Source organism: Ambystoma mexicanum, chromosome 5p (genome assembly GCF_040938575.1).
Source record: "Ambystoma mexicanum isolate Mex_15411 chromosome 5p, UKY_AmexF1_1, whole genome shotgun sequence".
NCBI lineage: Eukaryota > Metazoa > Chordata > Amphibia > Caudata > Ambystomatidae > Ambystoma > Ambystoma mexicanum.
Genome location: NC_090930.1, coordinates 992,610,535 through 992,637,126, shown reverse-complemented (window position 1 = coordinate 992,637,126; position 26,592 = coordinate 992,610,535). Strand labels below are relative to the sequence as shown.

Below are 26,592 nucleotides of genomic sequence, written 5' to 3'. Positions count from 1 at the left end.
TCTAAAATTGCACTGATTTCTGCGTGCTGCTAGAAGAAAAAAGCTTGTTTTTCCGGTTCATGTACCAAGAGAAGAGGTTTTCAACAGTTTTTTAATGATTGTTTTTGTCGGTGTTATGGGAGTGAGGGTTGACATGTCTTTACATCGCAGCGTGGTCAAAGGTTTGTCTTTTCATCAGTGGGAAGAGAAAAAAACAAACACATAGGTGGCTAAAGTAGTAGTCGAAGCAGAGAAGGAGGAAAAAGGGCAGGGACATCATTTGGGGGTCGCCAGGGGTAGCAGCCATGAGCCCTGGCTCCCCCGCTGCTATCCCTAAACCAGTTCTTGCTACCCCATTGCTACTGGACAAAGGGGCAGTGCCAAGAGCAGATATCTGTGTTCCATCTGAAAAAGGTGGTTGTAAATTTAGCTAAATGTGCCACCGCTTTTTTCTCCTGGAATCTCGATCTCGTAAGCTGGAGAAATAACAGGGATGCAGGAAAAACCATGCAGCTGCCATCACTAACAGGTTTGCAGTCAATTAGTGAAGAAGGGCTGAATGGTTGGGTTCAGAGGCAGAGCTGTCTGTGCAGCTCACACCTAGCACTGTAGCAACAGGAAGGGTATTGGGGCTAGGTCTAGCTAGCTGGGAAAGTGTAAAAGCATCCTGCAGTACTTAGTGACAGCACAGCATGAACTCATATCTCATCAGCGTTTCTCGCCTGCTTTGCACATCCAGTGAGCCACTGGGCCTGTGATGAAAGAGGTGTGCCCCAGTGGTTTCTGCCACCAATGCTGCCTGGGCGCTGTGACACTTGACCCAGATCTGCCAGACCTGCATCCCAGGCACACTGTAGATAGATATAAGGTGAGATAATTAATTTACATGAAGTTGCCCTCCGCCTTTGAAATAAACCATCTTTTGCTCCCTTAAGCAAAACAAAATATATATTTGGACAGATAGCTCAGGGACAATGCACTTCCTTTGGGAACAAAAGGATGCAGTGCAACATGGGTTCAGTTCCTTTTCCAGTGCTTAGAAGCTGGCGGAGGCTGGCACTAAGCAAGATATAAAGTACCACAGAAAATAATAAAATGGGCCTTTTCTAGTGGTGATATCACAGAGCTGCTGCTGCTGTTTACATTTTTAAATTAAAACAATCCTGCAATTACTGTGACCTGCAACACATCCTTATCCTCTATCTCCCATCTAACAAAGAAAATAGTGGCTTACTTACCAAATAGGCAAAACAGAAAGGTGATGGTTGGAAGGTTTCAAATCATTCATAACCGCTTTTGGGCAACCCTCCAGACCATCGTTTTTCAGCCTGCCAAGTCACTACAGAAGGGGAAAGACCATATGCAAATCATGCTTGGTCCCACCCAAAAAGGGCCAGTCCAGCACATACCTTCTGCACGAGACCACAAGCATCACCAGACATGTTACAGCCTCATTGGGCGCCATGAGTCAGGAGTAGCCTAGGTCTCTAGGCCCGGCAGGCTTTTCTGTAGTTGATGTCATGAAGCTACTGCTTACATTTTAAAATAGAAAACCCTGTCACCCCAAAAGGGTCAATCCAGCCTGAACTACTAGGTCACATCCCTTCTGTACAAGACAGCAAACATCCCCATACATGTTTCAGCATCATTGGGCATCATCAGTGAGGAATAGCCTAGGTCTGTAGGCCCAGCAGGCTTTTCTTGGGATGATATTATGGACCTGCTGCTGCTGTTTACATTTGAAAATAAAAAAAAAACCTGCAATTACTGAGACCTGCAACACACCCTTCTCCTCTAACAACAAAAACTGTGGGTTACTTACTAAATAAGCAAAACAGAAGGGTGAAAGCTGGAAGGTTTCAAATCATTCATAACCACAGGCACAGCTCTGGGCAACCCTCCAGACCATCGTTTTTCTGGTTGGACTTGTGTTGGTGATTTGCTGTTTCCATTCTGTGGCCAGACACTTGGCAGGCACTGGATGTCGGCGCTTAGGCTTCTTTGAGATGTTCTGTCTGTTTACATGTTTGGCCCGAGTGGTGTACAATAGTCCAGGTTGTTTTGTTGGACGTCTGCTTACACTCACAGTAATTTGGTAATATGGGCCTATACATACTGAAATTAACACTACGTATGGTGATTTATTCTTGTATGAAATGTATATCATATCACAGTGATATTGTAACAATGTATTTCTTAGTATACTGAGGAACAATGCTATGTGATGACACTTCCTGTTTTGTCAAGGGGTGAAAGGCTGTGTGCCATCACTTCCCGTGATGTCACCTGGGGGTGGGGTCAAATGACATCACTTCCTGTGCTGTCTTCAGAGGTGAAGGGTCATGTGAGGTCACTTCAGCTACTCCTGGCATGTTGGTGAAATTACGTCCCTGAAAAAGAGACAGATAAAGACACACCCTTTTGTATAAAACCACACAAAAAAGAATGAAAAGCCTCCCAACGACAAGACTGCTAAAGAAGAAACATGAAACTAATGGAGATGGAGCGGAACAGTAAGAGAGTCTACAGGTCTTGTGTCCTTTGACGTGGCCGGCATGTTACACACAGATCTCAGCAGCAGCCACGTTGCTCCTTGATCTATCCTACTGGGATGGCAATCGCTGCCCAGCAGGGTTCAAGCATATCACTTCCGTAGGTATTTTACCACTGTATGCTACCTTCGGGGATTGGAACCCGGGATTGGCCTATTGTGATTTAATGTTTGTTTTATTTCAATATTTTTACGTTAGTTTAATTTTTTACTACTCACCAATTATATTATACTTAACACACATTTTCCTCCCTTTCATGCCAATTGCATTTCGCAAGAGATCAAATAACCTGAACACATTTATTAGCCATTTGGTTAAATGTACATCAGGTTAAATCACTTAAAATGGTTCCTAGATCACCCCCAACCCCTCCCAATAAATATAATTGTGTGACTATTCAGGGCTCACCTATCTTTTTCAGATCATTTAACGTACTCTTTCTAAGAATGCACTCATCGTCACTCAGGGCAGATACTCCAGCAGAACTACATGCCCCAGAATGCCTGATGCCTCTGTACGAAGATGCACCCCTTCCAACAGCGATATATGGCAAAGGGTGGGCTCAGAGAAATGCTCCCTCGGTCACATAGGGCTGCCCTAACCGGGCAGCGTGGGATGGTTTTGCCTGCCAATGACAGCCAGTTGGATCACTCAGTGTTATGTGCAGCAGATAGATTTGACCAATGTTACTAGCTCAATGTTCTTGAAAATGCACGTTTCATTGAATGCGTAATTTAGCAGGTGTCTTCTTTACGCTCCTCTCGAGGTAATGACACGTAACCATGGGATGGTAAGGGGGTTGGCGTCGGGGCTGTGCATGGAAGGACACTGAGAGGTGGGCTATGGCGAATGCAGCCTTCGTAAAATCCCTTTGGGCCCTCCTAGCCCATGTTCTGATGCTCTGCTGTCTGTGACCTTATTTTGTCATGTTACTGTATTACATGCATATCTGCTTCTTGTTAACAAAAAGATTCAGATAAAAAACTAAAAAGAAAATGAATGTTCCATCGTCCTTTTGTCTAAAAATACAACCCTAGCTCCTACTGAAACATTTTTCTTTAAAATGAATGAATTACGATTCGCAAATGTAGATGATTTTTTGCTCCCCAGGCTGTTTTTGCTGCGATTCGTTCAGGCGTCTGAGTTTAGGTGCAGCAACGGGAACCCAACGCTGACACTTGTATCCGACACTCAACGGTATGAGGCATGACAATCCAACACCATTAGCTAGAAGCATACAATTGTTGTGCACATTTAAAAAAATAAGTTTTTTATTCAATTGTTATCATCTACTTACTTAAAAGAACTGCCATTTTCAAGTTGGTACCTCCCTTTGGTGTTAAGTAACAAGGGTAGACGCTGAATCCAAAATCTTGAGCTGGATCTGTCAAGTATACAGTAAAACATTAGTGTCAACACTCGATTCGTTTAATACAAATTCCTACAAAAGCTATAGTTGCTTTATTTTGTTTTGTAATCAACTTTTTATATTATGCTAGCTGTTCCTGGTGTATTATGTTCCGAATTAACACTCTCTCGTGGCTCTGTGCTCCCTTTCTCTTTATTTCTGTTTGTCTCCCTCTGTCTCTTTCCGTCTCACTCTATGGGCCTCATTACGGGTCTGGCGGTAACAGAGCCGGTAAAACCGGCAGGTTGCCGCCGGACCCGTAATGAATTACCGGCGCCTGGTTGCAGGTGCCACCGGGCTATTCCAAGTCCGGCGGCTGGGAAGTCAGGCGCCGATCATTTTGTAATTCCTCATTCCCGCGGGAATGGGGAACACGGAAGAACCGACACCGTTAATAAAGGTGCCGGTGCTTCCGTGAAACTCCGCGGGCGGGTGCCGTTCCGCCTGCCAGGTCTGACCCTGGCGGGCGGGTAGGCACCCGCCCGCAGAGTCGTACTGTGCCGGTCCGAAAAAACAGTAGGCTTACCAGCACTAGTGTTTCCGGACCGGCACAGTCGTAATGAGGCCCATATGTCGCTGTCTTTTTCTATGTGGATGAGAGTCGCGTTGTCAGGTGAGTATTTGCTAGTGATACGCCTATGTTGCTGATAGCTGCGTGACTCGAAAGGCAGTGCAAAAGCAGCTAATAAAAAAACAAAAAAGGAAATGTTTTAATTGTACTAACATTGTAAAATAGTTCTTTTTGATATTTTAAATTATTCACTTCTAAAGATAACTTTCCTTATTTGTTTTAGTCACAATAAGAATGTTACACTTGTCTTACTGAGCAAAGCACATTTTCAAAACGTAGAATAACCATATAAATTATATTCTGATGGAACGTTATCATCCCAAGAACGACAATGTTTTGAAATAGCCCTGTGATGAAGGGGAAGATGTAAATAGCACCTTTGGAGGTTCCAGCCTGCTTTTCATAAAGTCAAAGAGCATTTTGGGACTACGGGATTGAGCACTGATCTTTACGTCTACCAAATATGGCTGTAAAGTAGTTCCTGTCCCTTTCAGTCATACCAAAGACCATAAAGATCCATCTGTGGCTGCAAATGGGAGATGTTCTGTCCAAAAACATCCAGGTCTGGGTCGGTCAATATTCCTTCTTGTTTGCGTAAAGTCACCACTGGCGAAAGGACCGTATTGCATATTCTTGGAACTACGTTTGGGAAAAAGATTGAAAATCCCCTATTACAATCTAGAGGAAGTATGGATGGCACGATCTTATGGTAATAGGGTGACACCGTCTGTCAGATATAAAGATGCCACGAAATCCTCTTGTGACTTCAGCCGAAGATCTTCTGGAGCACCTCAATTTCTAAACGAATAGACTTACAAAACGGTATACTCATTTAATGTCGACAACCATCTGATAACCTGTTGCATTAGAAACTAAACAAATGGTGACATTAGACCCTTCTGCTCCTCTGGCACAGCACCCAAACTCCTTGTACAAGGGCTTCTTTTCTTGCTGGATTGTGAGGCCAAGAAGCCCATGTGGCACTGTTTCTGAATGACGATAGACAAGATCTATTCACTTATACAGACTAGACATATGACAGCCTTCTATGAAAATATGCCAGCCATTGGAATGATCCCTTCCTTCCCATAGTCTGGAATTATGATTTGTCCATAGTGTTTGGGTGTGATATCTTGCAGTTGTTCATGCAGGTGCTTCCCTCCCCTTGGGCTTGAAACACAGACCCTTGGATGAGGAGCACTGTTCTTGTGCAGGGGAAATGGGGAAGGTCTGGCAGGTGCCATAGCAGACATAGATTTCCTTCTTAGGAATTTAATTCTGTAAACACCTTATGGACATGATTCTGTAATTTTTCCTTACAAAATGTGGCACTTGGGAAATGAATCTTTGATTCAGGATTCATTTGAACTGAGATTGTCTTCCAATCCCTGATAGAAACGTGGTATCCGGCAGTGTTCTATGGTCTGCTGCCAATGTTGAGGCTCTGACTCCACCAAACCTGGATAAGAGATTCACTTGACCTGCTCATGCATGCCTTGCAACAGGGATGAGCATTCTGTACCCAGATCCAGAGCCTTACAGAGGGCATGGGACTCTGCAAAGAGGGACTGTGATCTGTAGTTAGTACATGCTCTTATCCTCAAAATAAGTTCCTGCATGTTTTCTTAAAAAGTAATTGCATGGTTTTATTTATTGTATCTCAAGGCATTGACAGACCAGGACCTACCCATTTTCAACTTAGCCAATGTTCAGCTTACCGCTACACAAATTGCAGTTCTAACGAAGGGACTATCATTTGTGCCATCAGGTAACACCGATTGGTACAGTACAGAAATGGAAATACATCGGTTCTTACGGACTGTCAGATTACGTACCTTCTTTAATGAACACGAAATAAGAGCAGATTCTAATGACACAGGTTTACACCCCATATCTACCTTCTCAACCTCTGAGAACCAAGTCCCTGCTGATCTTTTAACTTTTGAGAGATGCGTTCTGCGCGACCTCAGAAAGTTGAGCAAGAATAAATATATCAACAGACAACAAAACATCACAAGAGCAGAAAGAGAAGCTCTGTCTGAACTATCGAAAAAATCTGAGCTGGTCATCAAACCCGCCGACAAAGGTGGTGGAATTGTTATAATGAACTCCGAACATTATTTTCGCCTGATCATGGACCTTCTCAATGACACACAAAGCTACAAACTCTTAAAAAAAGACCCAACGAAGGACCTGACTACTGAAATTGCAGCCATGGTCTCATTTGCTCTGGAAAGAGATTGGATCACAGAAAAAGAATCTGATTTCCTTGTTACCACCGGAGGCAGAACCCCCTGCCTATACGCGTTACCTAAGATCCACAAACATTCCACCAATTCCCCCGGCAGACCTATTGTGTCAGGGTGCAGGTCTATTTTAGAACCATCATGTAAATTTGTGGACCATTTCCTCAAACCGATCAGTATCACCACGGAATCTTACATCAGAGACACGATGCACACAATTCAGATGTTCAAAAATTTAGACTTTGACCCCCAAAAACATCTATTAGTGACTCTAGATATTAAGTCACTGTACACGAGTATCCCTCAACAAGCCACTATTGATTGCCTATATGAATATCTCATTGAAACCAACAGAGGGACCAAAGCTCTGCCTGAATTTATCATTGAAATAATGACACTTTGAATTCGATATACAGTTCTATTTGCAAATTAAGGGAACTGCCATGGGGGTGGCATTTGCCCCAAGTTTGGCAATCTTATTCATGGCCAAATTTGAACGGAATTTTATTTTCAATCCCATCAACTTGTGGAGAGACAATATCAAACAATGGCACAGATACATTGATTACGTGATTTGTCTATGGGAAGGATCGGAGGACACATTACAAAACTTTTTTGTCTGGCTGAACACTTGCAGCACAGACATACAGTTTACAATGGAACATAGCGATACCACGATACATTTTATGGATCTGACGATTGGTCACAATCAGGGTAAATTAGTGTGCAACACATTTCGCAAACCAATTGATCGAAATACCCTACTACATTTCCAGAGTGATCACCCCAAACAAATCAAAGACAATCTACCATATGGGCAATTCTTCCCGTTACTCAGAAATTGCACATCCCTGGACGACTTCTATCATGACGCCGATCTGCTAAGCAATAGATTACACGAAAGAGGGTATCCCAAGAAGTTGGTATCTAGATCCTTGAAGAGGGCACGATTCACATGTCGTGATTCCCTTCTCACCCCCAAAACTCGAGAGGAACCTCAAGATCAAATTACATGTGTGATCACCCATGGCCAGCACGCCTTCCAGATTAAACAAATTGTGCACAAGTACTGGCCTATTGCCAGACTATGCCTCCCTGACCAACAGAAACCTCGATTTGCGTATAAAAGAGCACGGAACACCAGAGAGCACTTAGTGCACTCTATGTACATTAAGAAGGCACCACAAAGCAATCTGTGGAACTTAAGACCATTAAAAGGACATTATCCATGTGGGTCCTGTTCAGTCTGCCAATTCACGTCCAGAATACAGCAATTCCAAGTGGGACAAAAAACTTGGATTCTTAATGATATATCTAATTGCAAAATAAACCAAGTAGTCTACTGCATAGAATGCCCCTGCAAGCTACGGTATGTTGGGCAAACCATGCGCAACATTGACATATGGATCTCTGAGCATCGGTCACGGATCAGGTTCAAAAATTTTACATCTCCCTTGGTTCAACACTATATGGACAAAAAACACGCCACACAAGATATAAAATGGTGGGTTCTTGAAAGAGTGCGCAATGGTCCCAACATTCAAGGACAACTTCTGGATTTAGAATGCAGGTGGATCTACAGACTGGACTCGGTAGAACAGGGACTTAATGAACAACAAATCTTCCCACATTAATGGGACAAATTTGGAGAACATGCACTCATCTCCATCCGTCTAAAAACATGTCCGATTATGACCAAGCCCCTTACTGAGGTTCCTTTGCTCATGTTGAGCAAGGAGCCCTTCTATACATTTCTAGTATACACAGGCGTGCTACAATTCAAACTCTGGCAGCGCGGCACGGTTTCCAACCAGGTGGTTTTTAGTTCTGCCCGGGTTGGATAGCTGCCGCACACCCACTCACAGACCCAACCGTTTTTTGCGATGTCTGATCGGGCGCCTTATCGCCTTTTCTTTCAGAATATCGCTCCCCGACGCACTGTAGATTCACAGGGTGTCACCATGGGGATACACAGATCCAACGCTTTGTGCTACAAGAGTGATCCTCGCAGTTTACCTTTCCAGTTTCTTTCCGTTCGTGCACTGAGTACCGGCTCACACCGGTGACTCCGCCCCCAGTGGTTCAACTGATTATATCGAGTTGGTTCCGCATTCCCGGGGCGGCAACCAATGAGGGCACCACACGTCCTGTGCTCTCATTGGCCCACAGACACACACACCCCTCTATATTCCACAGACGCTGATGATGCAAACGCTTTCAGCCAGCAGCAGCGTGTCAGACCAAAAACAAATGTGCGCCTAAGAGCACACACCAGCAACGCCAAGTTCTTCGTGCAACTAGCGTCCAACAGGCACCATTTTACATGCCATGAGTTTCTCCCCAGGTAATGTTCGCAGCTTGCGTTTAGCGACTACCCTATTAGCAGTCAGAATCAATACTGGCTATTAAGGGTCTCGTCTCCCTCTTTCTCTCCCGCATGAACAGGATAAGCCTGCCAGATCCCTTCTCCTCGTGAGCTAACGGTACGAGAGAAGTTCCGCCTCGCCCGCCAAGTCCATTTTTCGACTCCATAATCCAGGAAGCCAGTCATACCCAGCCCAGGTACCTTGGTGTCCACATGTGGGATAAACATACTCTCCACGGGAAAGACAGGCACTTTTAATATCCTCCCCCAGTTCTCTACAAAGTCTGGGTGGAGGAAAGGTCTTTAATATATCCCACACTACCTATTTTGCCTTTATTGCACACTATTGCTGTACAATATAAGTTACAGTATCCTAATGTCAATTTCAATTCATACACTTTTGGCTTTCTTATAGAACAAGTGTGGCTTTATGCAACGCAATTCTGTGCACTGGGTCCAGCCACACATTTACGTAGCAAGCAACTAATAATGCAGACTGACTGATCCGGCCTGTCCGGGGCGCCCGCCCCACAGCGAGATCCATTACCAGGTTCCAGTGGTGAGTTAGGCATGCTTTTCCACCACCGCTCACAAATCACAGTGGTATTAATTTCCACTCCTATTTTTTGTTCCATTTGTGCCCTGCAATTAATTAAGTTTTTTTTTTGATAAAACCGTTAACTCGGCATCCTTCACACAATAAATTTGTGTGTACTAATTAACCTAGTTCTGTCCAGAAAGAATTAAGGGTCCGACAAACAAGAATTTCTCACTTACTATTTTTTTTCTTGTTTTTTCTCTTGTTTTAATGTTCTTGCTACAGGGGCCACCTACTAGCCCTGAGGAAGGCGGTTCTTGTAAAGAAATACTTATCCCTCTGATGCATTCCCAAGTTGGATAATTTCTCAGCCGAAATGTGCATTATGTGCAAGGGAGGTGTACAAACCAACAAACTCCTTTGGGGTCCTTCGATCACTTATTGTTAGGCCAGTACCCTACACCGAAACCTGGTCACATTCCCCCTGTCACGTTGGCACCTGCAAGATGAGATGCTCTTTTGAATATAAGCTACTCTAGGACCTAGATGGTTACAGGTCCATAAGTGCGCCAATCCTTCGATGCCTATGATTTCCACATGTGTCACACATGGGTTACGTATTACACTTGAAGTCATTTGTGTATCTTTCCCTTACGGGTTATGTTTTTGTACTTTCAATTTAACAAGCACTGAGGAGCCCGTATGGGTTATGTTTTGTACTTCCAATTTATTTATGTACTTAAAAGGATTTTGATTATTGATTTTTGATTTTACTAGCTTGTTTTGTCTAGATTATGGAATTCCGCCATATGTATGTTATTTATAAATGTTTTTTGATGTGTTTTGAAATCAATACAAACTATGTATATCCACAGCCTTCGATGAGTGTGAATTTTCTTCTTTTCCCCTTTTCTCTTTCTGGACAACTTCATTGGTTATGAATTTAGGGATTTAATCATTTAGTACCAAGATACCAGGCTCCCCAATTCCAATCACACTGTTTTTTCCATTTATTGACAAAAATTGGGTACGAACCTGGGTAGTAGCAGTTCTACCTCCCCTTTTGGTTTTGTATTTCTTATGCCTGAGTCTGCTACTTGTCACCAAGGGCATACCGAAGCTCCCAGTATATATTGAATCCTTTGCCAACATCGCAGATCTTTCTGCCAGAAAACAAGGGAATCCTGGAAAGAAGGGAATCCTCTGCACAATGCCTGGAATTGACTCCTCTCCTCCAAGAAGCGAGCTTGGTCTAGACACACATCTGGGCATGGCAATCTCATCAGGTTTCTGTCAATTTCTAAATATTACATTTTTAATAGAAGAGGGTAGAGGAAACTGACATGCACAGACGTTGAGCTGCCAGATGTGCGGCTCTGAAGATGGCGCTATGGGAGGAAATGTTATCTTTGTACTAGCAGGTGTCAGTAAACTGTGCTACTGCCTCTTTATCTAAATACTTCCCTCTCGGCTCTTCCCATGAATATTTCCATTCATCCGGAGAAAACCCTGGACCATGGAGAAAATGATGTTGAGAATTTCTTCTGCTGGAAGTTCTCTTCTTTAGTTTTTCTCCCAAGTCTCTTAAAGGGATAGTTCACTCTAAAATGTTATTGTCCCAAAAGATGAGCAATAATCAAAAATATATGTAAAACATATTTTTAAAGAAAGTTCCTATGTAAAGTTTTGAGAAAATGAGGCTCAAAGTGTTTACATGGGGGCATCCATTTTGTGATTCCAAGCAGCCTCCTCTGTGCATGTTAAGCTCTGCTCTGGCAACACTAATCAAGCATCAAAAGCCCCCTACTGGGAGCTTTTGCTTACTGCAGCCATAGCAGAGCTTAACATTGCGTGGAGGCTGCCTTCACTTTCATGTTACGTTTTCTCTGCTCCCCAAGCCCAGGTAAGGACAGAAAACGTAAAATGAAAGGCATAGCAATTATAAATACTTTGTAGGCTGCCGGCGGAGTTTTCATAATTGCTGCTACTCTCTTTTCTAGTTTCCCGTGCGCAGGAAACTAGAAAAGAAAGTTGCAGCAATTATGAATACTCTGCCGGATGCCAGCAAAGTATTCATAATTGCCTGGATTTGCCTACAAGAAAAGGCGCAGCAATTATAAATACAACCTTGTTGTATTTATGATTGCCGTAATTAGAAAACCACGGAAATCATAAATACAATAAGATTGAATTTATGATTGCGGTGGCTTCTGCTTTAGTCTCGCGGGCTCCCCCGAGTCTCCCGGGCTCCCCCGGCTCGGGGGAGCCCGGGAGACTCAAATCAGAAGCCACTGCAATCATGAATACAACAAGGTTGTATTTATAAATGCTGTGGTTTTCTTTTTAAGTTTCCCGGGCTCCCCCAGGCCATAGAAGCCCAGGAAACATAAAAAGAAAAACAAGGAAATCAGAAATAAAACTGTGTTGTATTTAGGATTGCAGTGGCATAAGCTTGGAGTCTCTGGGGCGGGGGAGCTTGGGACACTCAAAGCTGAAGCCACCACAAGCCTAAATACAACGTGGTTGCATTTATAAATGCCATAGTTTTCTTTCTAAGGTTCCCGGGCTCCCCTGGGCTGGAGGAGCCTGGGATACTTAGAAAGAAAACCACAGCATTTATAAATACAACAACATGGATTTATAAATGTTGGTACTTTCACCTTGTGTCTCGGGGCCCCTCCTGGTCCACGGTACTGGGGAGCCCGGGAGACTCAAATCGAAAGCCGCTCCAGTCATAAATACAACACAGTTGTCTTTATAATTGCTGTGATTTTCTTTCGAAGTTTCCCGGGCTCCTCTGGCTGGGGGGAGCCCAGGAAACTTAAAAAGCAAACCGCAGCATTTATAAATACAACAACATTGTATTTATGAATGCTGGTACTTTCGTTCGCTTTGCGTCTCCTGGGCTCCCCCGGACCGTTGGAGCCCGGGAGACTCAAAGAGAAAGCCGCTGCAGTCATAAATACAATGCGGTTGTATTTATAATTGCTGTAGTTTTCTTTCTAAATTTCCAGGGCTCCTCCGGCCCGGGAATACATAGTTGTATTTATAAATGCAGTGGTTTTCTAAGGAAGAAAAAAAAGCACTTACCAGCATGCCGCCTTCCTGCCTGCATTCTCTGCTCTCCGGCAATAATGAAGCAAAAGCCACCTGCTGGTAGCTTTTGTTTATTACAGCTGGCTGGCTTTTGCTTCATTAATGCCGCTAGGGCAGAGATTCACACAAGCACAGGAGGCTCATCCTTTTCACAAAATGGATGCCTCATGGTGCTTGAAATTTTTCAGTTTCAGCTTCATTTGCTCAAAACTTTATATAGGAACTTTGTTGAAAAATACTTTTAATATATATTTTTGATTATGGGCTATCTTTTTAGCCAATAACATTTTAGAGTGAACTATTCCTTTAATGTGTCTCAAGATCGATAATTAGAGAATAGGGATCTTACTGAAGAAAATCTTAGATATGAATATTATAATATGAGGCAATTTGTTCAGTACAGTAAAATTGCAACACATATGTTTTTATTTGACCTAACCCGCCTATCAGCGCCATCGCGCATAGGTAAACACAGGTGTGACGTCATCACGCAATAGCGTGATGATGCACAATAACAAATAGCGGCCATTTTGGAACGCGCGTTACTCATGGTTCCTGTTGGCAGTGCGGTTTCCAAGGAAAGAGTATTCAAGGTAAGAGCCAGATTGACACACACATATAACTATGCCAGAAGGGATAATCGAGAATAAGTGTTAACCAGTTTAGTATCCTAAAAATTCTACTTTTCGACCTATATTCACAGGTCCTTATGAAATAATGAGCCATCAACCCTAATACAGAATAGGCAAGGACAGATAAAGGAGGATTGTGGTGAAGATGCACCATATGGGTAAGCTTCATACCATTCACTCTATGCTAAACTAAGAAACCAGTAAGCCGCTTACCATTGAGATTCGAATTATTGGTGCATGTCCCTCTATGGATGGGAGCAGAATCGCAGTTGATAGAAATCTTCTTTTAACCTACAACAACATATTATGGACATAAATTATGCAAGAAGGTGTAAGATGTCTTATCGAAATTGAGAGGACAAATCTTTTTCCATCACTACAACTGAGCGGTGGATGTTCGCTAGCCCATACAAGTAAACCACGATGTCTGAAATAGAGGATAGCTTGTCTAATTTCTTAACGAATCTTCGTTGTTCACAACAATTGAGATAACAATATTAGATACTAGCACTAGGTGTTTTTAGACAATACGATATTAATATGTAATTTTGAAGGGTAGAGCCTTTATTACTCATCCACAACACTTCTCCTATTTGCAGCAGGAACCTTGTTTCATCAAAGAAATCCTGATAGAAGGAAGATTTCAAAAATCTATGCAAGATAGTATCATCCAGGTGATTATTCAAGTAGGATTCATGACAGACAATTTTATTGATGTAAAAGGAGATACACTGTACCAAACAGATGAACTCTAGTATATGCTCACTATACATTGTCAGGGTAATTCATAGAATTTCGCAGAAAAGTGTCGCAAGCGGCTGGCACAGAGTGTCCGCGTGTGATTGTCTGCGTCAGGCACGTGCGCTAAAACCGATTTCCGCGCACAGCGTATTCATGGATTTTAGGCTCCCAAACCAGCCGTGGCGCAGAGTATCGCAGCGACCCTGCAGCAGCGCCAGTAACGCCCCCAAGAACGCCCTCGCGCAAGGAAAAGCCATCAAAATCGCTAAATCATCGCAAAGGGCTGCGCTAACCCTGGACCAGTTTACATGGCTGCCAAACAAGGAACGCAAAGCGGGTAACGTGCATATCAGGGGTACGCGTGAAGTTATACACGCGATTAGCCAGGGTGCCAGGGTACGTGTATTTCAGTGGTGCGCGGGAAGTTCAACACGCGATAGTCCAGGGAACGTGTATTACAGGGGTACGCGGGAAGTTCAACACGCGATAGTCCAGGGAACGTGAATTACAGGGGTACGCGGGAAGTTCAACACGCGATTGTCCAGGGAACGTGTATTACAGGGGTACGCGGGAAGTTCAACACGCGATTGTCCAGGGAACGTGTTTTACAGGGGTACGCGGGAAGTCTTACATGCGATTAGCCAGGGCACGTGTAATACAGGGGTACGCGGGAATTATCACACGCGATTTGGCAGGGTACGTGAATTACAGGGGTGCGTGGGAATTATCACACGCCATTTTGCTGGGTACGTGTATTACAGGGGTGCGTGGGAATTATCACACGCGATTAGGCTGGGTGGGTCCTGACAGGTGTTCCCTGTACACCCTCCACGGCCCCTGCAGGCAGCCCACAAAACAGGGGACTACCCTGCACACCTGCTCATGTCCCCCTGCACCCCCACCCCCCAGCCACCAGGGGCACCAACCACCAGGCCCCCACCCATGTCTCCTACCACCCCCACCCCCCAGCAGTGCAGGGGCAGCCTCCACCAGGCCCCCACTCATGCCCGACTCATGTCTCCCACCACCCCCACCCCCCAGCACTGTGGGGCACCTGCCAGCAGGCCCCAACCCATGTCACCCACCACCCCACCCCCCAGCAGTGCAGGGGCATCCTCCACCAGGCCCACACTCATGTCCCCTATCACCCCCACCCCCCCCGCCACCAGGGGCACCCTCCACCAGGCCCCCACTCATGTCTCCCAGCGTGCTACGTGTATTTCAGGGGTGCGCGGGAAGTTCCACTCGCGAATAGCCTGGGCGCGTGTATTTCAGGGGTGCGCGGGAAGTTCCACACGCGAATAGCCTGGGGGTATGCATTTCAGGGGTGCGCGGGAAGTTTTACACGCAACTTCAGCAGGGTACGTGTATTTCAGGGGTGCGCGGGAATTCTCACACGCGATTTGGCTTGGTACGTGTATTACAGGGGTGCGTGGGAAGTTACACACGCGATTAGGCTGGGTGGGTCCTCACAGGTGTTCCCTGTACACCCTCCACGGCCCCTGCAGGCAGCCCACAAAACAGGGGACTACCCTGCACACCTGCTCATGTCACCCACCACCCCCACCCCCCACCATCCAGGGGCACCCTCCACTAGGCCCCCACTCATGTCTCCCACCACCCCCACCCCCCCAGTCACCAGGGGCAGCCTCCACCAGGCCCCCACTCATGTCTCCCACCACCCCCACCCCCCTGCCACCGTGGGCAGCCCCCACCAGGCCCCCACTCATGTCTGCCACCACCCCCAGCCCCCAGCAGTGCAGGGGCACCCTCCACCAGGCCCCCACTCATGTCATCCACCACCCCCACCCCCCAGCAGTGCAGGGGCAGCCTCCACCAGGCACCCACCCATGTCTCCCACCACCCCCACCCCCCAGCAGTGCAGGGGCAGCCTCCACCAGGCACCCACCCATGTCTCCCACCACCCCCACCCCCCAGCAGTGCAGGGGCACCCTCCACCAGGCCCCCACCCATGTCTCCCACCACCCCCACCCCCCAGCAGTGCAGGGGCAGCCTCCACCAGGCCCCCACTCATGTCCCCTATCACCCCCACCCCCCCCCGCCACCAGGGGCAGCCTCCACCAGGCCCCCACTCATGTCTCCCACCACCCCCACCCCCCAGCAGTGCAGGGGCACCCTCCACCAGGCCCCCACTCATGTCTCCCACCACCCCCACACCCCAGCAGTGCAGGGGCACCCTCCACCAGGCACCCACTCATGTCTCCCACCACCCCCACACCCCAGCAGTGCAGGGGCACCCTCCACCAGGCACCCACTCATGTCTCTCACCACCCCCACACCCCAGCAGTGCAGGGGCAGCCTCCACCAGGCCCCCACTCATGTCTCCCACCACCCCCACCCCCCTGCCACCATGGGCAGCCCCCACCAGGCCCCCACTCATGTCTCCCACCACCCCCACCCCCCAGCAGTGCAGGGGCACCCTCCACCAGGCCCCCACTCATGTCACCCACCACCCCCACCCCCCAGCAGTGCAGGGGCAGCCTCCACCAGGCACCCACCCATGTCTCCCACCACCCCCACCCCCCAGCAGTGCAGGGGCAGCCTCCACCAGGCACCCACCCATGTCTCCCACCACCCCCACCCCCCAGCAGTGCAGGGGCACCCTCCACCAGGCCCCCACCCATGTCTCCCACCACCCCCACCCCCCAGCAGTGCAGGGGCAGCCTCCACCAGGCACCCACCCATGTCTCCCACCACCCCCACCCCCCTGCCACCATGGGCAGCCCCCACCAGGCCCCCACTCATTTCTCCCACCACCCCCACCCCCCAGCAGTGCAGGGGCAGCCTCCACCAGGCCCCCACTCATGTCTCCCACCACCCCCACCCCCCTGCCACCATGGGCAGCCCCCACCAGGCCCCCACTCATGTCTCCCACCACCCCCACCCCCCAGCAGTGCAGGGGCACCCTCCACCAGGCCCCCACTCATGTCCCCTATCACCCCCACCCCCCCGCCACCAGGGGCACCCTCCACCAGGCCCCCATCCATGTCTCCCACCACCCCCACCCCCCAGCAGTGCAGGGGCAGCCTCCACCAGGCCCCCACTCATGTCTCCCACCACCCCCACGCCCCAGCCACCAGGGTCACCCTCCACCAGGCCCCCACTCATGTCTCCCACCACCCCCACCCCTCAACAGTGCAGGGGCAGCCTCCACCAGGCCCCCACTCATGTCTCCCACCACCCCCACACCCCAGCAGTGCAGGGGCACCCTCCACCAGGCACCCACTCATGTCTCCCACCACCCCCACACCCCAGCAGTGCAGGGGCAGCCTCCACCAGGCCCCCACTCATGTCTCCCACCACCCCCACCCCCCTGCCACCATGGGCAGCCCCCACCTGGCCCCCACTCAAGTCTCCCACCACCCCCACCCCCCAGCAGTGCAGGGTCAACCTCCACCAGGCCCCCACTCATGTCCCCTATCACCCCCACCCCCCCGCCACCAGGGGCACCCTCCACCAGGCCCCCATCCATGTCTCCCACCACCCCCACCCCCCAGCAGTGCAGGGGCAGCCTCCACCAGGCACCCACCCATGTCTCCCACCCCCCCACCCCCCAGCAGTGCAGGGGCAGCCTCCACCAGGCACCCACCCATGTCTCCCACCACCCCCACCCCCCAGCAGTGCAGGGGCACCCTCCACCAGGCCCCCACCCATGTCTCCCACCACCCCCACCCCCCAGCAGTGCAGGGGCAGCCTCCACCAGGCACCCACCCATGTCTCCCACCACCCCCACCCCCCTGCCACCATGGGCAGCCCCCACCAGGCCCCCACTCATGTCTCCCACCACCCCCACCCCCCAGCAGTGCAGGGGCAGCCTCCCCCAGGCCCCCACTCATGTCTCCCACCACCCCCACCCCCCTGCCACCATGGGCAGCCCCCACCAGGCCCCCACTCATGTCTCCCACCACCCCCACACCCCAGCAGTGCAGGGGCACCCTCCACCAGGCCCCCACTCATGTCCCCTATCACCCCTACCCCCCCCGCCACCAGGGGCACCCTCCACCAGGCCCCCATCCATGTCTCCCACCACCCCCACCCACCAGCAGTGCAGGGGCAGCCTCCACCAGGCACCCACCCATGTCTCCCACCACCCCCACCCCCCTGCCACCATGGGCAGCCCCCACCAGGCCCCCACTCATGTCTCCCACCACCCCCACCCCCCAGCAGTGCAGGGGCAGCCTCCACCAGGCCCCCACTCATGTCTCCCACCATCCCCACCCCCCAGCAGTGCAGGGGCAGCCTCCACCAGGCCCCCACCCATGTCTCCCACCACCCCCACCCCCCTGCCACCATGGGCAGCCCCCACCAGGCCCCCACTCATGTCTCCCACCACCCCCACCCCCCAGCAGTGCAGGGGCAGCCTCCACCAGGCCCCCACTCATGTCTCCCACCACCCCCACACCCCAGCAGTGCAGGGGCAGCCTCCACCAGGCCCCCACTCATGTCTCCCACCACCCCCACCCCCAAGCCACCAGGGTCACCCTCCACCAGGCCCCCACTCATGTCTCCCACCACCCCCACACCCCAGCAGTGCAGGGGCACCCTCCACCAGGCACCCACCCATGTCTCCCACCACCCCCACCCCCCTGCCACCATGGGCAGCCCCCACCAGGCCCCCACTCATGTCTCCCACCACCCCCCTGCCACCATGGGCAGCCCCCACCAGGCCCCCACTCATGTCTCCCACCACCCCCACCCCCATGCCACCATGGGCAGCCCCCACCAGGCCCCCACTCATGTCTCCCACCACCCCCACCCCCCAGCAGTGCAGGGGCAGCCTCCACCAGGCCCCCACTCATGTCTCCCACCACCCCCACCCCCCAGCAGTGCAGGGGCAGCCTCCACCACGACACCAACTTCCCTGGCACTGAAGCTGGTGCCCCTCTGCCTCCTTGGCCGGGGGTTGGCACTGGTGCCACCTGTTGTAGTGGCCGACATGGCAACCCCAGAGGCAGGAGTGGGTGGGCAAGTGGGTCCTGGGGCAGGGCTGTGGGGCGACGGAAAATCAGTCGGGAGCCTTTGGTTCCAGCAGGGGTGGTCACAGCAACAGCACCCCTGGCTGATGTGCAGGCAGCAAATGGCAGGGCACGTGGCCAGCAGGCAGTCAGGCAGCAGCAGATGGCAGGTGGGAGCGTGCTCAGGGCTCTGGGGGGCAGTAATTTGGCCCCCTGGGCAGGAGCGTGGTCTTCCGTGTGTGAACGTGTGGCCAGCTTGATACGAGTGATTTTGCACGTGAAAATCAAACACGTCTGCATGTAAATCGACGTGCACGCGTAGGAAAATGTTGCGTGACACGTCCCAGTGTCAAAGCGTGTAATAGTTGAAAATGGACCTACACGCAGAAGTGACAAAGCGTTTGATTGGTGAAAAAGGACCTACACGCAGAAGTGACAAAGCGTGTGATTGGTGAAAAAGGACCTACATGCAGAAGTGACAAAGCGTGTGATTGGTGAAAAAGGACCTACACGCAGAAGTGACAAAGCGTGTGATTGGTGGCAATGGCCCTAGCACGTACACGCCGCGTAAGTGACGCTTTACGTGTGGGCCTGTATATAAGGTACGTGTAGAACACCATTTCCTTGTACGTGCTTTTCGTGGAGAGCGAGTGGGTGAATTCTGTACTTCTTGTCGTTTCACACGCGATTTACTTCACGGCGTTTCCAGTTCGTACTCCCTGTTACCTCTGACAGCTTTTTCTCTTTTTTCTCTTGTACTGGTTTACCTGGGCCTGTTCCCTCAAACAGTGTCCCCTTCTACTGTTGTCCTGTCTCCTCAGACAGCGTACAAATCTTCTTTTGGCTGGGGTGTTGCCAACCAAACGCGCTCATTTTTCACGCTCTTTTACCTGGCAGACGGTGAGTCACGCACGTATCTAACTTCTGTGCTTGCCCCGTGTGTAGCCTACCCCTTCAGAGGTAATTCTAGGCTGCGTGTGACACGCATACGTTCATTCTTGTGTCTAGGAGGGGTTGCGTGCACGTCATCTCCCTTTTTTGGGCCTCCTGTGCGTTGCGTGACCCGTCATCTTTCCCCAGGGGTTACATTCAGCCTTGCTAGAGCACTAGGGTACAATTACCATCTGGTACCCAACCCCTTTGACCCCCAATTGCCCAGGACAATAGTCTACATCCACTCCCATACGCACATTAATATCAGTGCCATGGCTGGGAGGCGAGGATTCCGTAAGGGTGGCAAAGGTGGAAGAGCCACAAGTGGTGGCTGTGGTGGATCCGGTAGGGGACGTGGTCGTAACTTGCAGGGTGAGCCTGTCCCCCCATGTGTGGAGGACCAGTCAAGGGCACCCATAATCCCCCCCCTTCCCCCCCCCCCGTTGAGGCTGATGTGGCAGACACCATCCATGCTCAGCCCTTGTTGGACCAGCCCATTGTGGCACCAGACCTGGCTGACTCCATGGCTGACTTCTAGGTCAGCAGGGCTACGACACGTGCGCTGGTGCACGTTGATGCCATCATGCCACGTGGATCTGGGGCAGCAAGGTCATCTGCTGTCCCAAGTAGGCAGGGCGGAGAGGCTGCAGGGGCAGCTGCGGCTCCATCCACCCCAGCTCTCACACACCCAGCCAGGACAGTGTCGGTCCTAGTCCATCCTGCTGACATTCCCCCTGACACCATTACACTAGAGCCAATGCCTGCACCAACTCCCATGCTGAGTGTGCAATCCCACACACCTGATACAGAGCCCACCAGGGCTCCTGCCCCTAGTGTCCAGAGCGGCGCAGGACACTCAGGATCACCACCACCTTCCAAGGGGAAGAGGAAGAGTGCTCGTCCGGCACAGGCTGATGCCCCAGACACGGCTACACAGTCCGGCCCGTCCAGGAAGCCCAGCTTCACGGATGACGAACTGAATGCACATGTCCAGTATGTGTCCGGACATGATAACGAGATGGTCATTGTTGCAGGATCCAAGACCACACCTGCATAACGCCAGGCACACTGGCAGACCGTTGCGGACATCGTAAGTGCCCTTGGAATCGTGAGGCGCACAGCCAATGATTGCTATAAGCGCTGGAATGACCTAAAGCGCAGGGCAAAGAAGAAGCTGGCCTCAAGTCATGCCGCAACTCTAGTGACTGGAGGTGGGTCTCCAGTATTAGACATGGAACTCACTCCACACGAGTCAGTCGCTGGGACCTACGTCACGGAGGAACAGATCCAAGGCGTGGGAGATCTGGCTGATTACGAGGCATTGTCCGGTGAGTGCACATGCATGTGTGTGTCATCCATGTGCATGGTGTGTGTGTGAGGGCATCTGTTTGTGTGCCAGGTGAGAGTGTGTGCGCCTGAGTCGTATGGGTCAGCCATGTGCTTCATGCAATACATCCTGCGCAGCTGCATTTGCCCATTGCAGTATCCCTTCTGCCAACAGTAGACATCTAGCCCAACAGCACCCCAGTTGCCCTTGTAGTGTCACCTTGCCACAACATTGTTGCTTATTTTTCTATGTTCAATCAGACAGATTGTTTGCATTCCACCACTTATACTAGGCATTCCTCAGTCCTCTGGTCACATGTCTGGCATGGCTATGGTAAAGTGGAGTGACTTTGTTACCTGGATATCATATGTTCACACATGTCCCTGTGCAATTGGACCATATTGTACTGGCAGCTCCAGGTGAAAAATCAGACCTGTTTGAATTAGAAAAGCTATTGCATGCGGGAACTGGACTGAATGAATAAGTGCTGCCCTCCTCTCCATCTACACTCAATAGCAATGGTACATGGCAGCTGTGTGATGGCATGTGTGTGTCACCTGGCAATCACAGGCCAATGTGTGATGTCACTGCCAGGCAGCATGCAGAAAATGTGTTCATCTTCCATCTTTGTGTCATGAGTGTGTGCCATTTGCCTGCCCTTCATACGCAGTGAGGGTGCATGCATGGGAGGGTCTTAGTCATGTGGGACATGTGTCAATCAAGTACTGGTTCTCTTGCTTCTCAGCCCTCATTGTGTGCCATGGTGCTAATGCGTGTTTCCATTTCTTTGTCATTATGTCATTGCAGGGGAAGACGCACCTGATACTGCTGGGGTTGTGGAGATGGTGCAGAGCCAGGAGGGGTCCGAGGGCCGACCAACCACCAGTGAGGGACGTGGTGTGCTGGTGGGTGAGAACCCACAAGTGCTGCAGGTCGTGCTCTCAAGGGGTGTCTCTGGCTGCACCTCCCCCGAGCTGTACTCAGCTGTTGACTCGGATGATGAGACCTACGTGCCGTCGCAGGTGAGTGTTCCAGGGAGGGATTCTGTTCTGTCCCACCCACCTGCACCAGGGTCAGAACCCTCAATGGGGATGTCAGTGTTGGCAGCTAGGCCTTTGGTGGTTACGGATGCAGGGTCACACTCCGCGACATCTGATCCTGTTCCTGGGCCAGCAGATCAGAGGGGGAATGCAGTCCTGCAGCCTCAGGCAGTGCCGGCACAGCAAGGCGCAGTCCGCCTTGCCCCAGACAGGTGTGGTGCCCGCCGACGTGGTGGCCGTACGCCACCTGGCAATACCGCATGGGAGCAATCCATTTACGGTATGGCTACCCAACAGGCAGCATCATCCGAGATGATGGCTCAGGCCATGGATAGGGTGGCCACTTCCATTGTCCCCCCTGAAAGGCTGATGGAGCGACTAGAGCAGGCAACCAACTCCATCTGCCAGTCACACAGGGAGGACATGTTGGTGTCCAACAGGGACAGGTGGGCGGCACTGGCGACTCTGCAGGAGTCCATCTCCATTGAGTCCCAGGGCCACAGGGAAGCCCTGAGGCAGGAGCTACATCAACTCAGGACGACTCTTGTTGAGCTTGAGGCTTCAACACACCAAAGGACAGAACAGCAGCTGGAGCGTCTCACCCGTACGCTCTCAGCTGAGATGCAAGCAACGAGGGCGGAGGTCCGGGCATCCCGTGAGTTGTTGCATGGGGACCTCCGCACCCTCATCCTCCAGAACGAGATCTACCACACCCGCATGCTTGCAGCCATGGAGGAACAGAGTAGGGCCTTGCGTGGGCTGCCTCCTATAGTGCAACCACCTTCGGATGCAGTTGCACAGGGTGATAATAGCGACAGCAGTGATACTCCCACAATAGGGTAGCCGTGTGGGCCATGAGCCCATGGAGGTGTTTTTTTTTCCCAGGATCCACACAGGTGGGTTTTGGTGTGCACCCTGACCTCGGACCTCCTGGGTGGCCTCCCCAACCCCCCCGGGCCCTTTAATGGCCATTTTTGATTTTTTTTATTTTTATTTTTATTTTTATTTTTATTTTTATTTTTAATTTTATATTTTTCCCAATTTTTTTGGGACAATTTGTCGGCTCCGTGGTTCCTGTGGGCATACGCTGCATTGTGGCTGGGCACATGCAGGCTTGTCATGTATTAGGTTCAGATGCCTGGGTTTGAGTCACACACACCCCTCCTGCTTCCCGTTTCCATGGGCTTGCAAAGGGTGTGCCCAAGTGACATTGAAGTACATGGTGACATTGGACTCCCACTACATGTGTGGGTAGTCTAGTCAATACTGTGTATACATTCCTAGTGCATATTGCTGTTGTGTTGTACACTGCATGTTGCATTGATGTGTAACTCATCATCTGTGTCTGCCTCCCAATTTGCAGGTCCCTACCTCATGTCTACACAAGGCCCTCTAGTCTGGAGATGGGGTCCTTGTTGGCAGCAGTGCACCTACAACTCTACATGGCGCCAACACTGTTCAGTTGGAAGTGGTGGGAGTGCAGGCATTTCCAGGTGGTGAGACTACTGATTTATCACATTAGTGAAGTCATGTCAATGGTAGTACCTGCTCAAGTTTGTTGTTGGTCCTGCATTACAGTGAGTATTTCAGGTGTAGCAAGTTTCAATTGGGGACACTGTACATCGCAACACTTGTCATGTTGTGGGGATTACTTTGTTTACCTGCACATAGCATGACATGGCACGGTGTGTTGTGTGGCGGTGCTGGGGATGGGTTGGGTGACATGGCACTGTCCTCTTGTTGCATTTAGCAAGTGGGTATTCATTTTAGCTGCTTGAATGTGTTTCTTCACAACACTGCATTGGTGGTGTGTGTGGGTAGGGATGCACACATTGTAACACTTCCAGGTGAACAATCTCAGGCTGATATGCTTTTCACGGTTGAATCTCCAGACATTCAGGATCAGTGTCAGGTTGAGTCATCATTGACTGTCAGATGGAATGTGCCAGGCCAGTGTGCAGTCCACAGGGGTGTGATTACTATGTGAAGTAATTAGCCACTAGCTGTGTACGGGCTGCCTCCCCCCGTGCCCTTTCCCCTCCCATGCGCAGTGGCTGTGCATGTGGTTGGGGATGTGGGGCCACCACCATGTCCACGGCCAGGCCCCGGTGTGTTGCAACGTTGTGCAGGACACATGCTGCCACTATGATCCTGCACACTACTGGGGGAGCGTATAACAGCTGCCCGCCAGAACGGTCAAGGGAGCGAAAGCGTGACTTTAGCACTCCGAATGTGCGCTCCACTATGCCCCGGGTTGTAATGTGGGCTGTGTTATATCTTACCTCGGGTGGCGTGGTGGGGTTCCGAATTGGCGTCATCATGTGGGGGCTGAGAGGGTAGGCACTGTCCCCTGTGGAGGTGGTGATTGGTATCATTGGTGGGGTTGTGACCTTGCTCAGTATCCAACATGCATGCATGTGCAGTGGCATACATACTCACCAAGCAGCCATGTATCGCCATGCCGCCCAGCATCTAGGTCCCGGCATAGGGTGGACATTCGGTAAATGAAGCTGTCGTGGGTGGAGCCGGGATAGTTTGCATATACCGAGGTGATGATTCCCTTGGCATTACATACTACCTGCACGTTGATGGAATGCCAGTGCTTGCGGTTCCTATAGATGTGCTCAGATGCCCTGGGGGGACGTAGAGCCACATGGGTGCAGTCGATGGCACCTAGCACTTTGGGGAATCGTGCCACACCGTAAAAATCCAGGGCTGCAGCATGCCTTTCTGCAGGTGTTCTGGGCAGGTATATGTGCCTGCGGACTGATGGGCGTGCAGTGATGATGTTCAAGACCTGGTGTAGGCAGCGTGACTGGGTGGCCTGTGACACCCCACCCACTATGGCACTTGTCCGCTGAAATGATCCAGTGGCTAAGAAGTGCAGTACATTGAGGACCTTCTCCAGGGGGCTGAGTGCTTGGGAGCACAGAGTGGGTGATGTGAGGTCATCCTCCCACTCACTCACCAGGTCCAGTATTATGTGTGGTGGAAACCTGTACCTTCCATACACCTGGTCATCAGGCATCCCGAAAAGGCTGGTTCTGGGTGTGAATATTCTGGCCCTGACTATCCTCCTCCTCCTCCTTTGGTAGCCCACTGCCACTGCTGCTAGGAACGGTATGTTCATCCTGGCGTCTGGCTTGTTATTGTTAAAGTGCGCACATTTTTGCTTTGCGCGTGTTCTAGGCGAGCGTGTGACCCGCGCACCCCTGGAATCCAGTTCCCAGTCCAATAGCGTGTGGAAATTCACACGCACCACGGGATACAGCGTGTGACCCGCGCACCCCTGGAATCCAGTTCCCAGTCCAATAGCGTGTGGAAATTCACACGCACCACGGGATACAGCATGTGACCCACGCACCCCTGGAATCCAGTTCCCAGTCCAATAGCGTGTGGAAATTCACACGCACCACGGGATACAGCATGTGACCCGCGCACCCCTGGAATCCAGTTCCCAGTCCAATAGCGTGTGGAAATTCACACGCACCACGGGATACAGCGTGTGACCCGCGCACCCCTGGAATCCAGTTCCCAGTCCAATAGCGTGTGGAAATTCACACGCACCACGGGATACAGCGTGTGACCCGCGCACCCCTGGAATCCAGTTCCCAGTCCAATAGCGTGTGGAAATTCACACACACCACGGGATACAGGTTCGCTGACGTACTTGCGTGTGTAAGTGCCCGCGCACCCATTAAATACACGTACATAGGCCAATCGCGTGTACGCGCACTTTTGTCCAATTACACGCGATGACACTCTGACGTGCAGTATTTCCACGTGTGCCCCGTCATCACGTGCTGAGTGGGGAACACCCGTGCGGGTCACGTCACAGACGCGCTTACGCGCTGAGGGACTCTGGTCCAATAGAATCGCGTATGCGTGCTGACGCGCTTACGCGCTAAGGGCCTTTCCTCGGATTTCACGCTGATGTGCAGGATTTTCACGTGCCAAATCACTCCGTATCAAGCTGGCCAGGCGAAAACACACGGAAGACCACGCTCCTGCCCAGAAGGCCGAGTTACTGCCCCCCAGTGCCCCGAGCAGCCTCCCACGTGCCATCTGCTGCTGCCTGCCTGCCTGCCTGCTGCCACCGTGCCCTGCCATTTGGTGCCTGCACATCAGCCATCTGCAGGGGTCTAGTTGCTGTGTCCACCCCTGCTGGAACTGAAGACTCCCGACTGG

At 50.8% G+C, this 26,592-nt stretch overlaps 1 protein-coding gene across 2 annotated transcripts in view; it reads right to left on the bottom strand.

Annotated features, from left to right (window-relative positions):
- Positions 1-26,592, bottom strand: part of LY86 (lymphocyte antigen 86) — a 402,958-nt gene that overhangs the window by 92,973 nt on the left and 283,393 nt on the right. For both annotated transcript variants that reach the window (XM_069613465.1, XM_069613464.1), the window contains exon 2: positions 3,829-3,915. In XM_069613465.1, the coding sequence (XP_069469566.1) occupies positions 3,829-3,915 (87 nt within the window). The remainder of the gene's footprint in view (positions 1-3,828; positions 3,916-26,592) is intronic.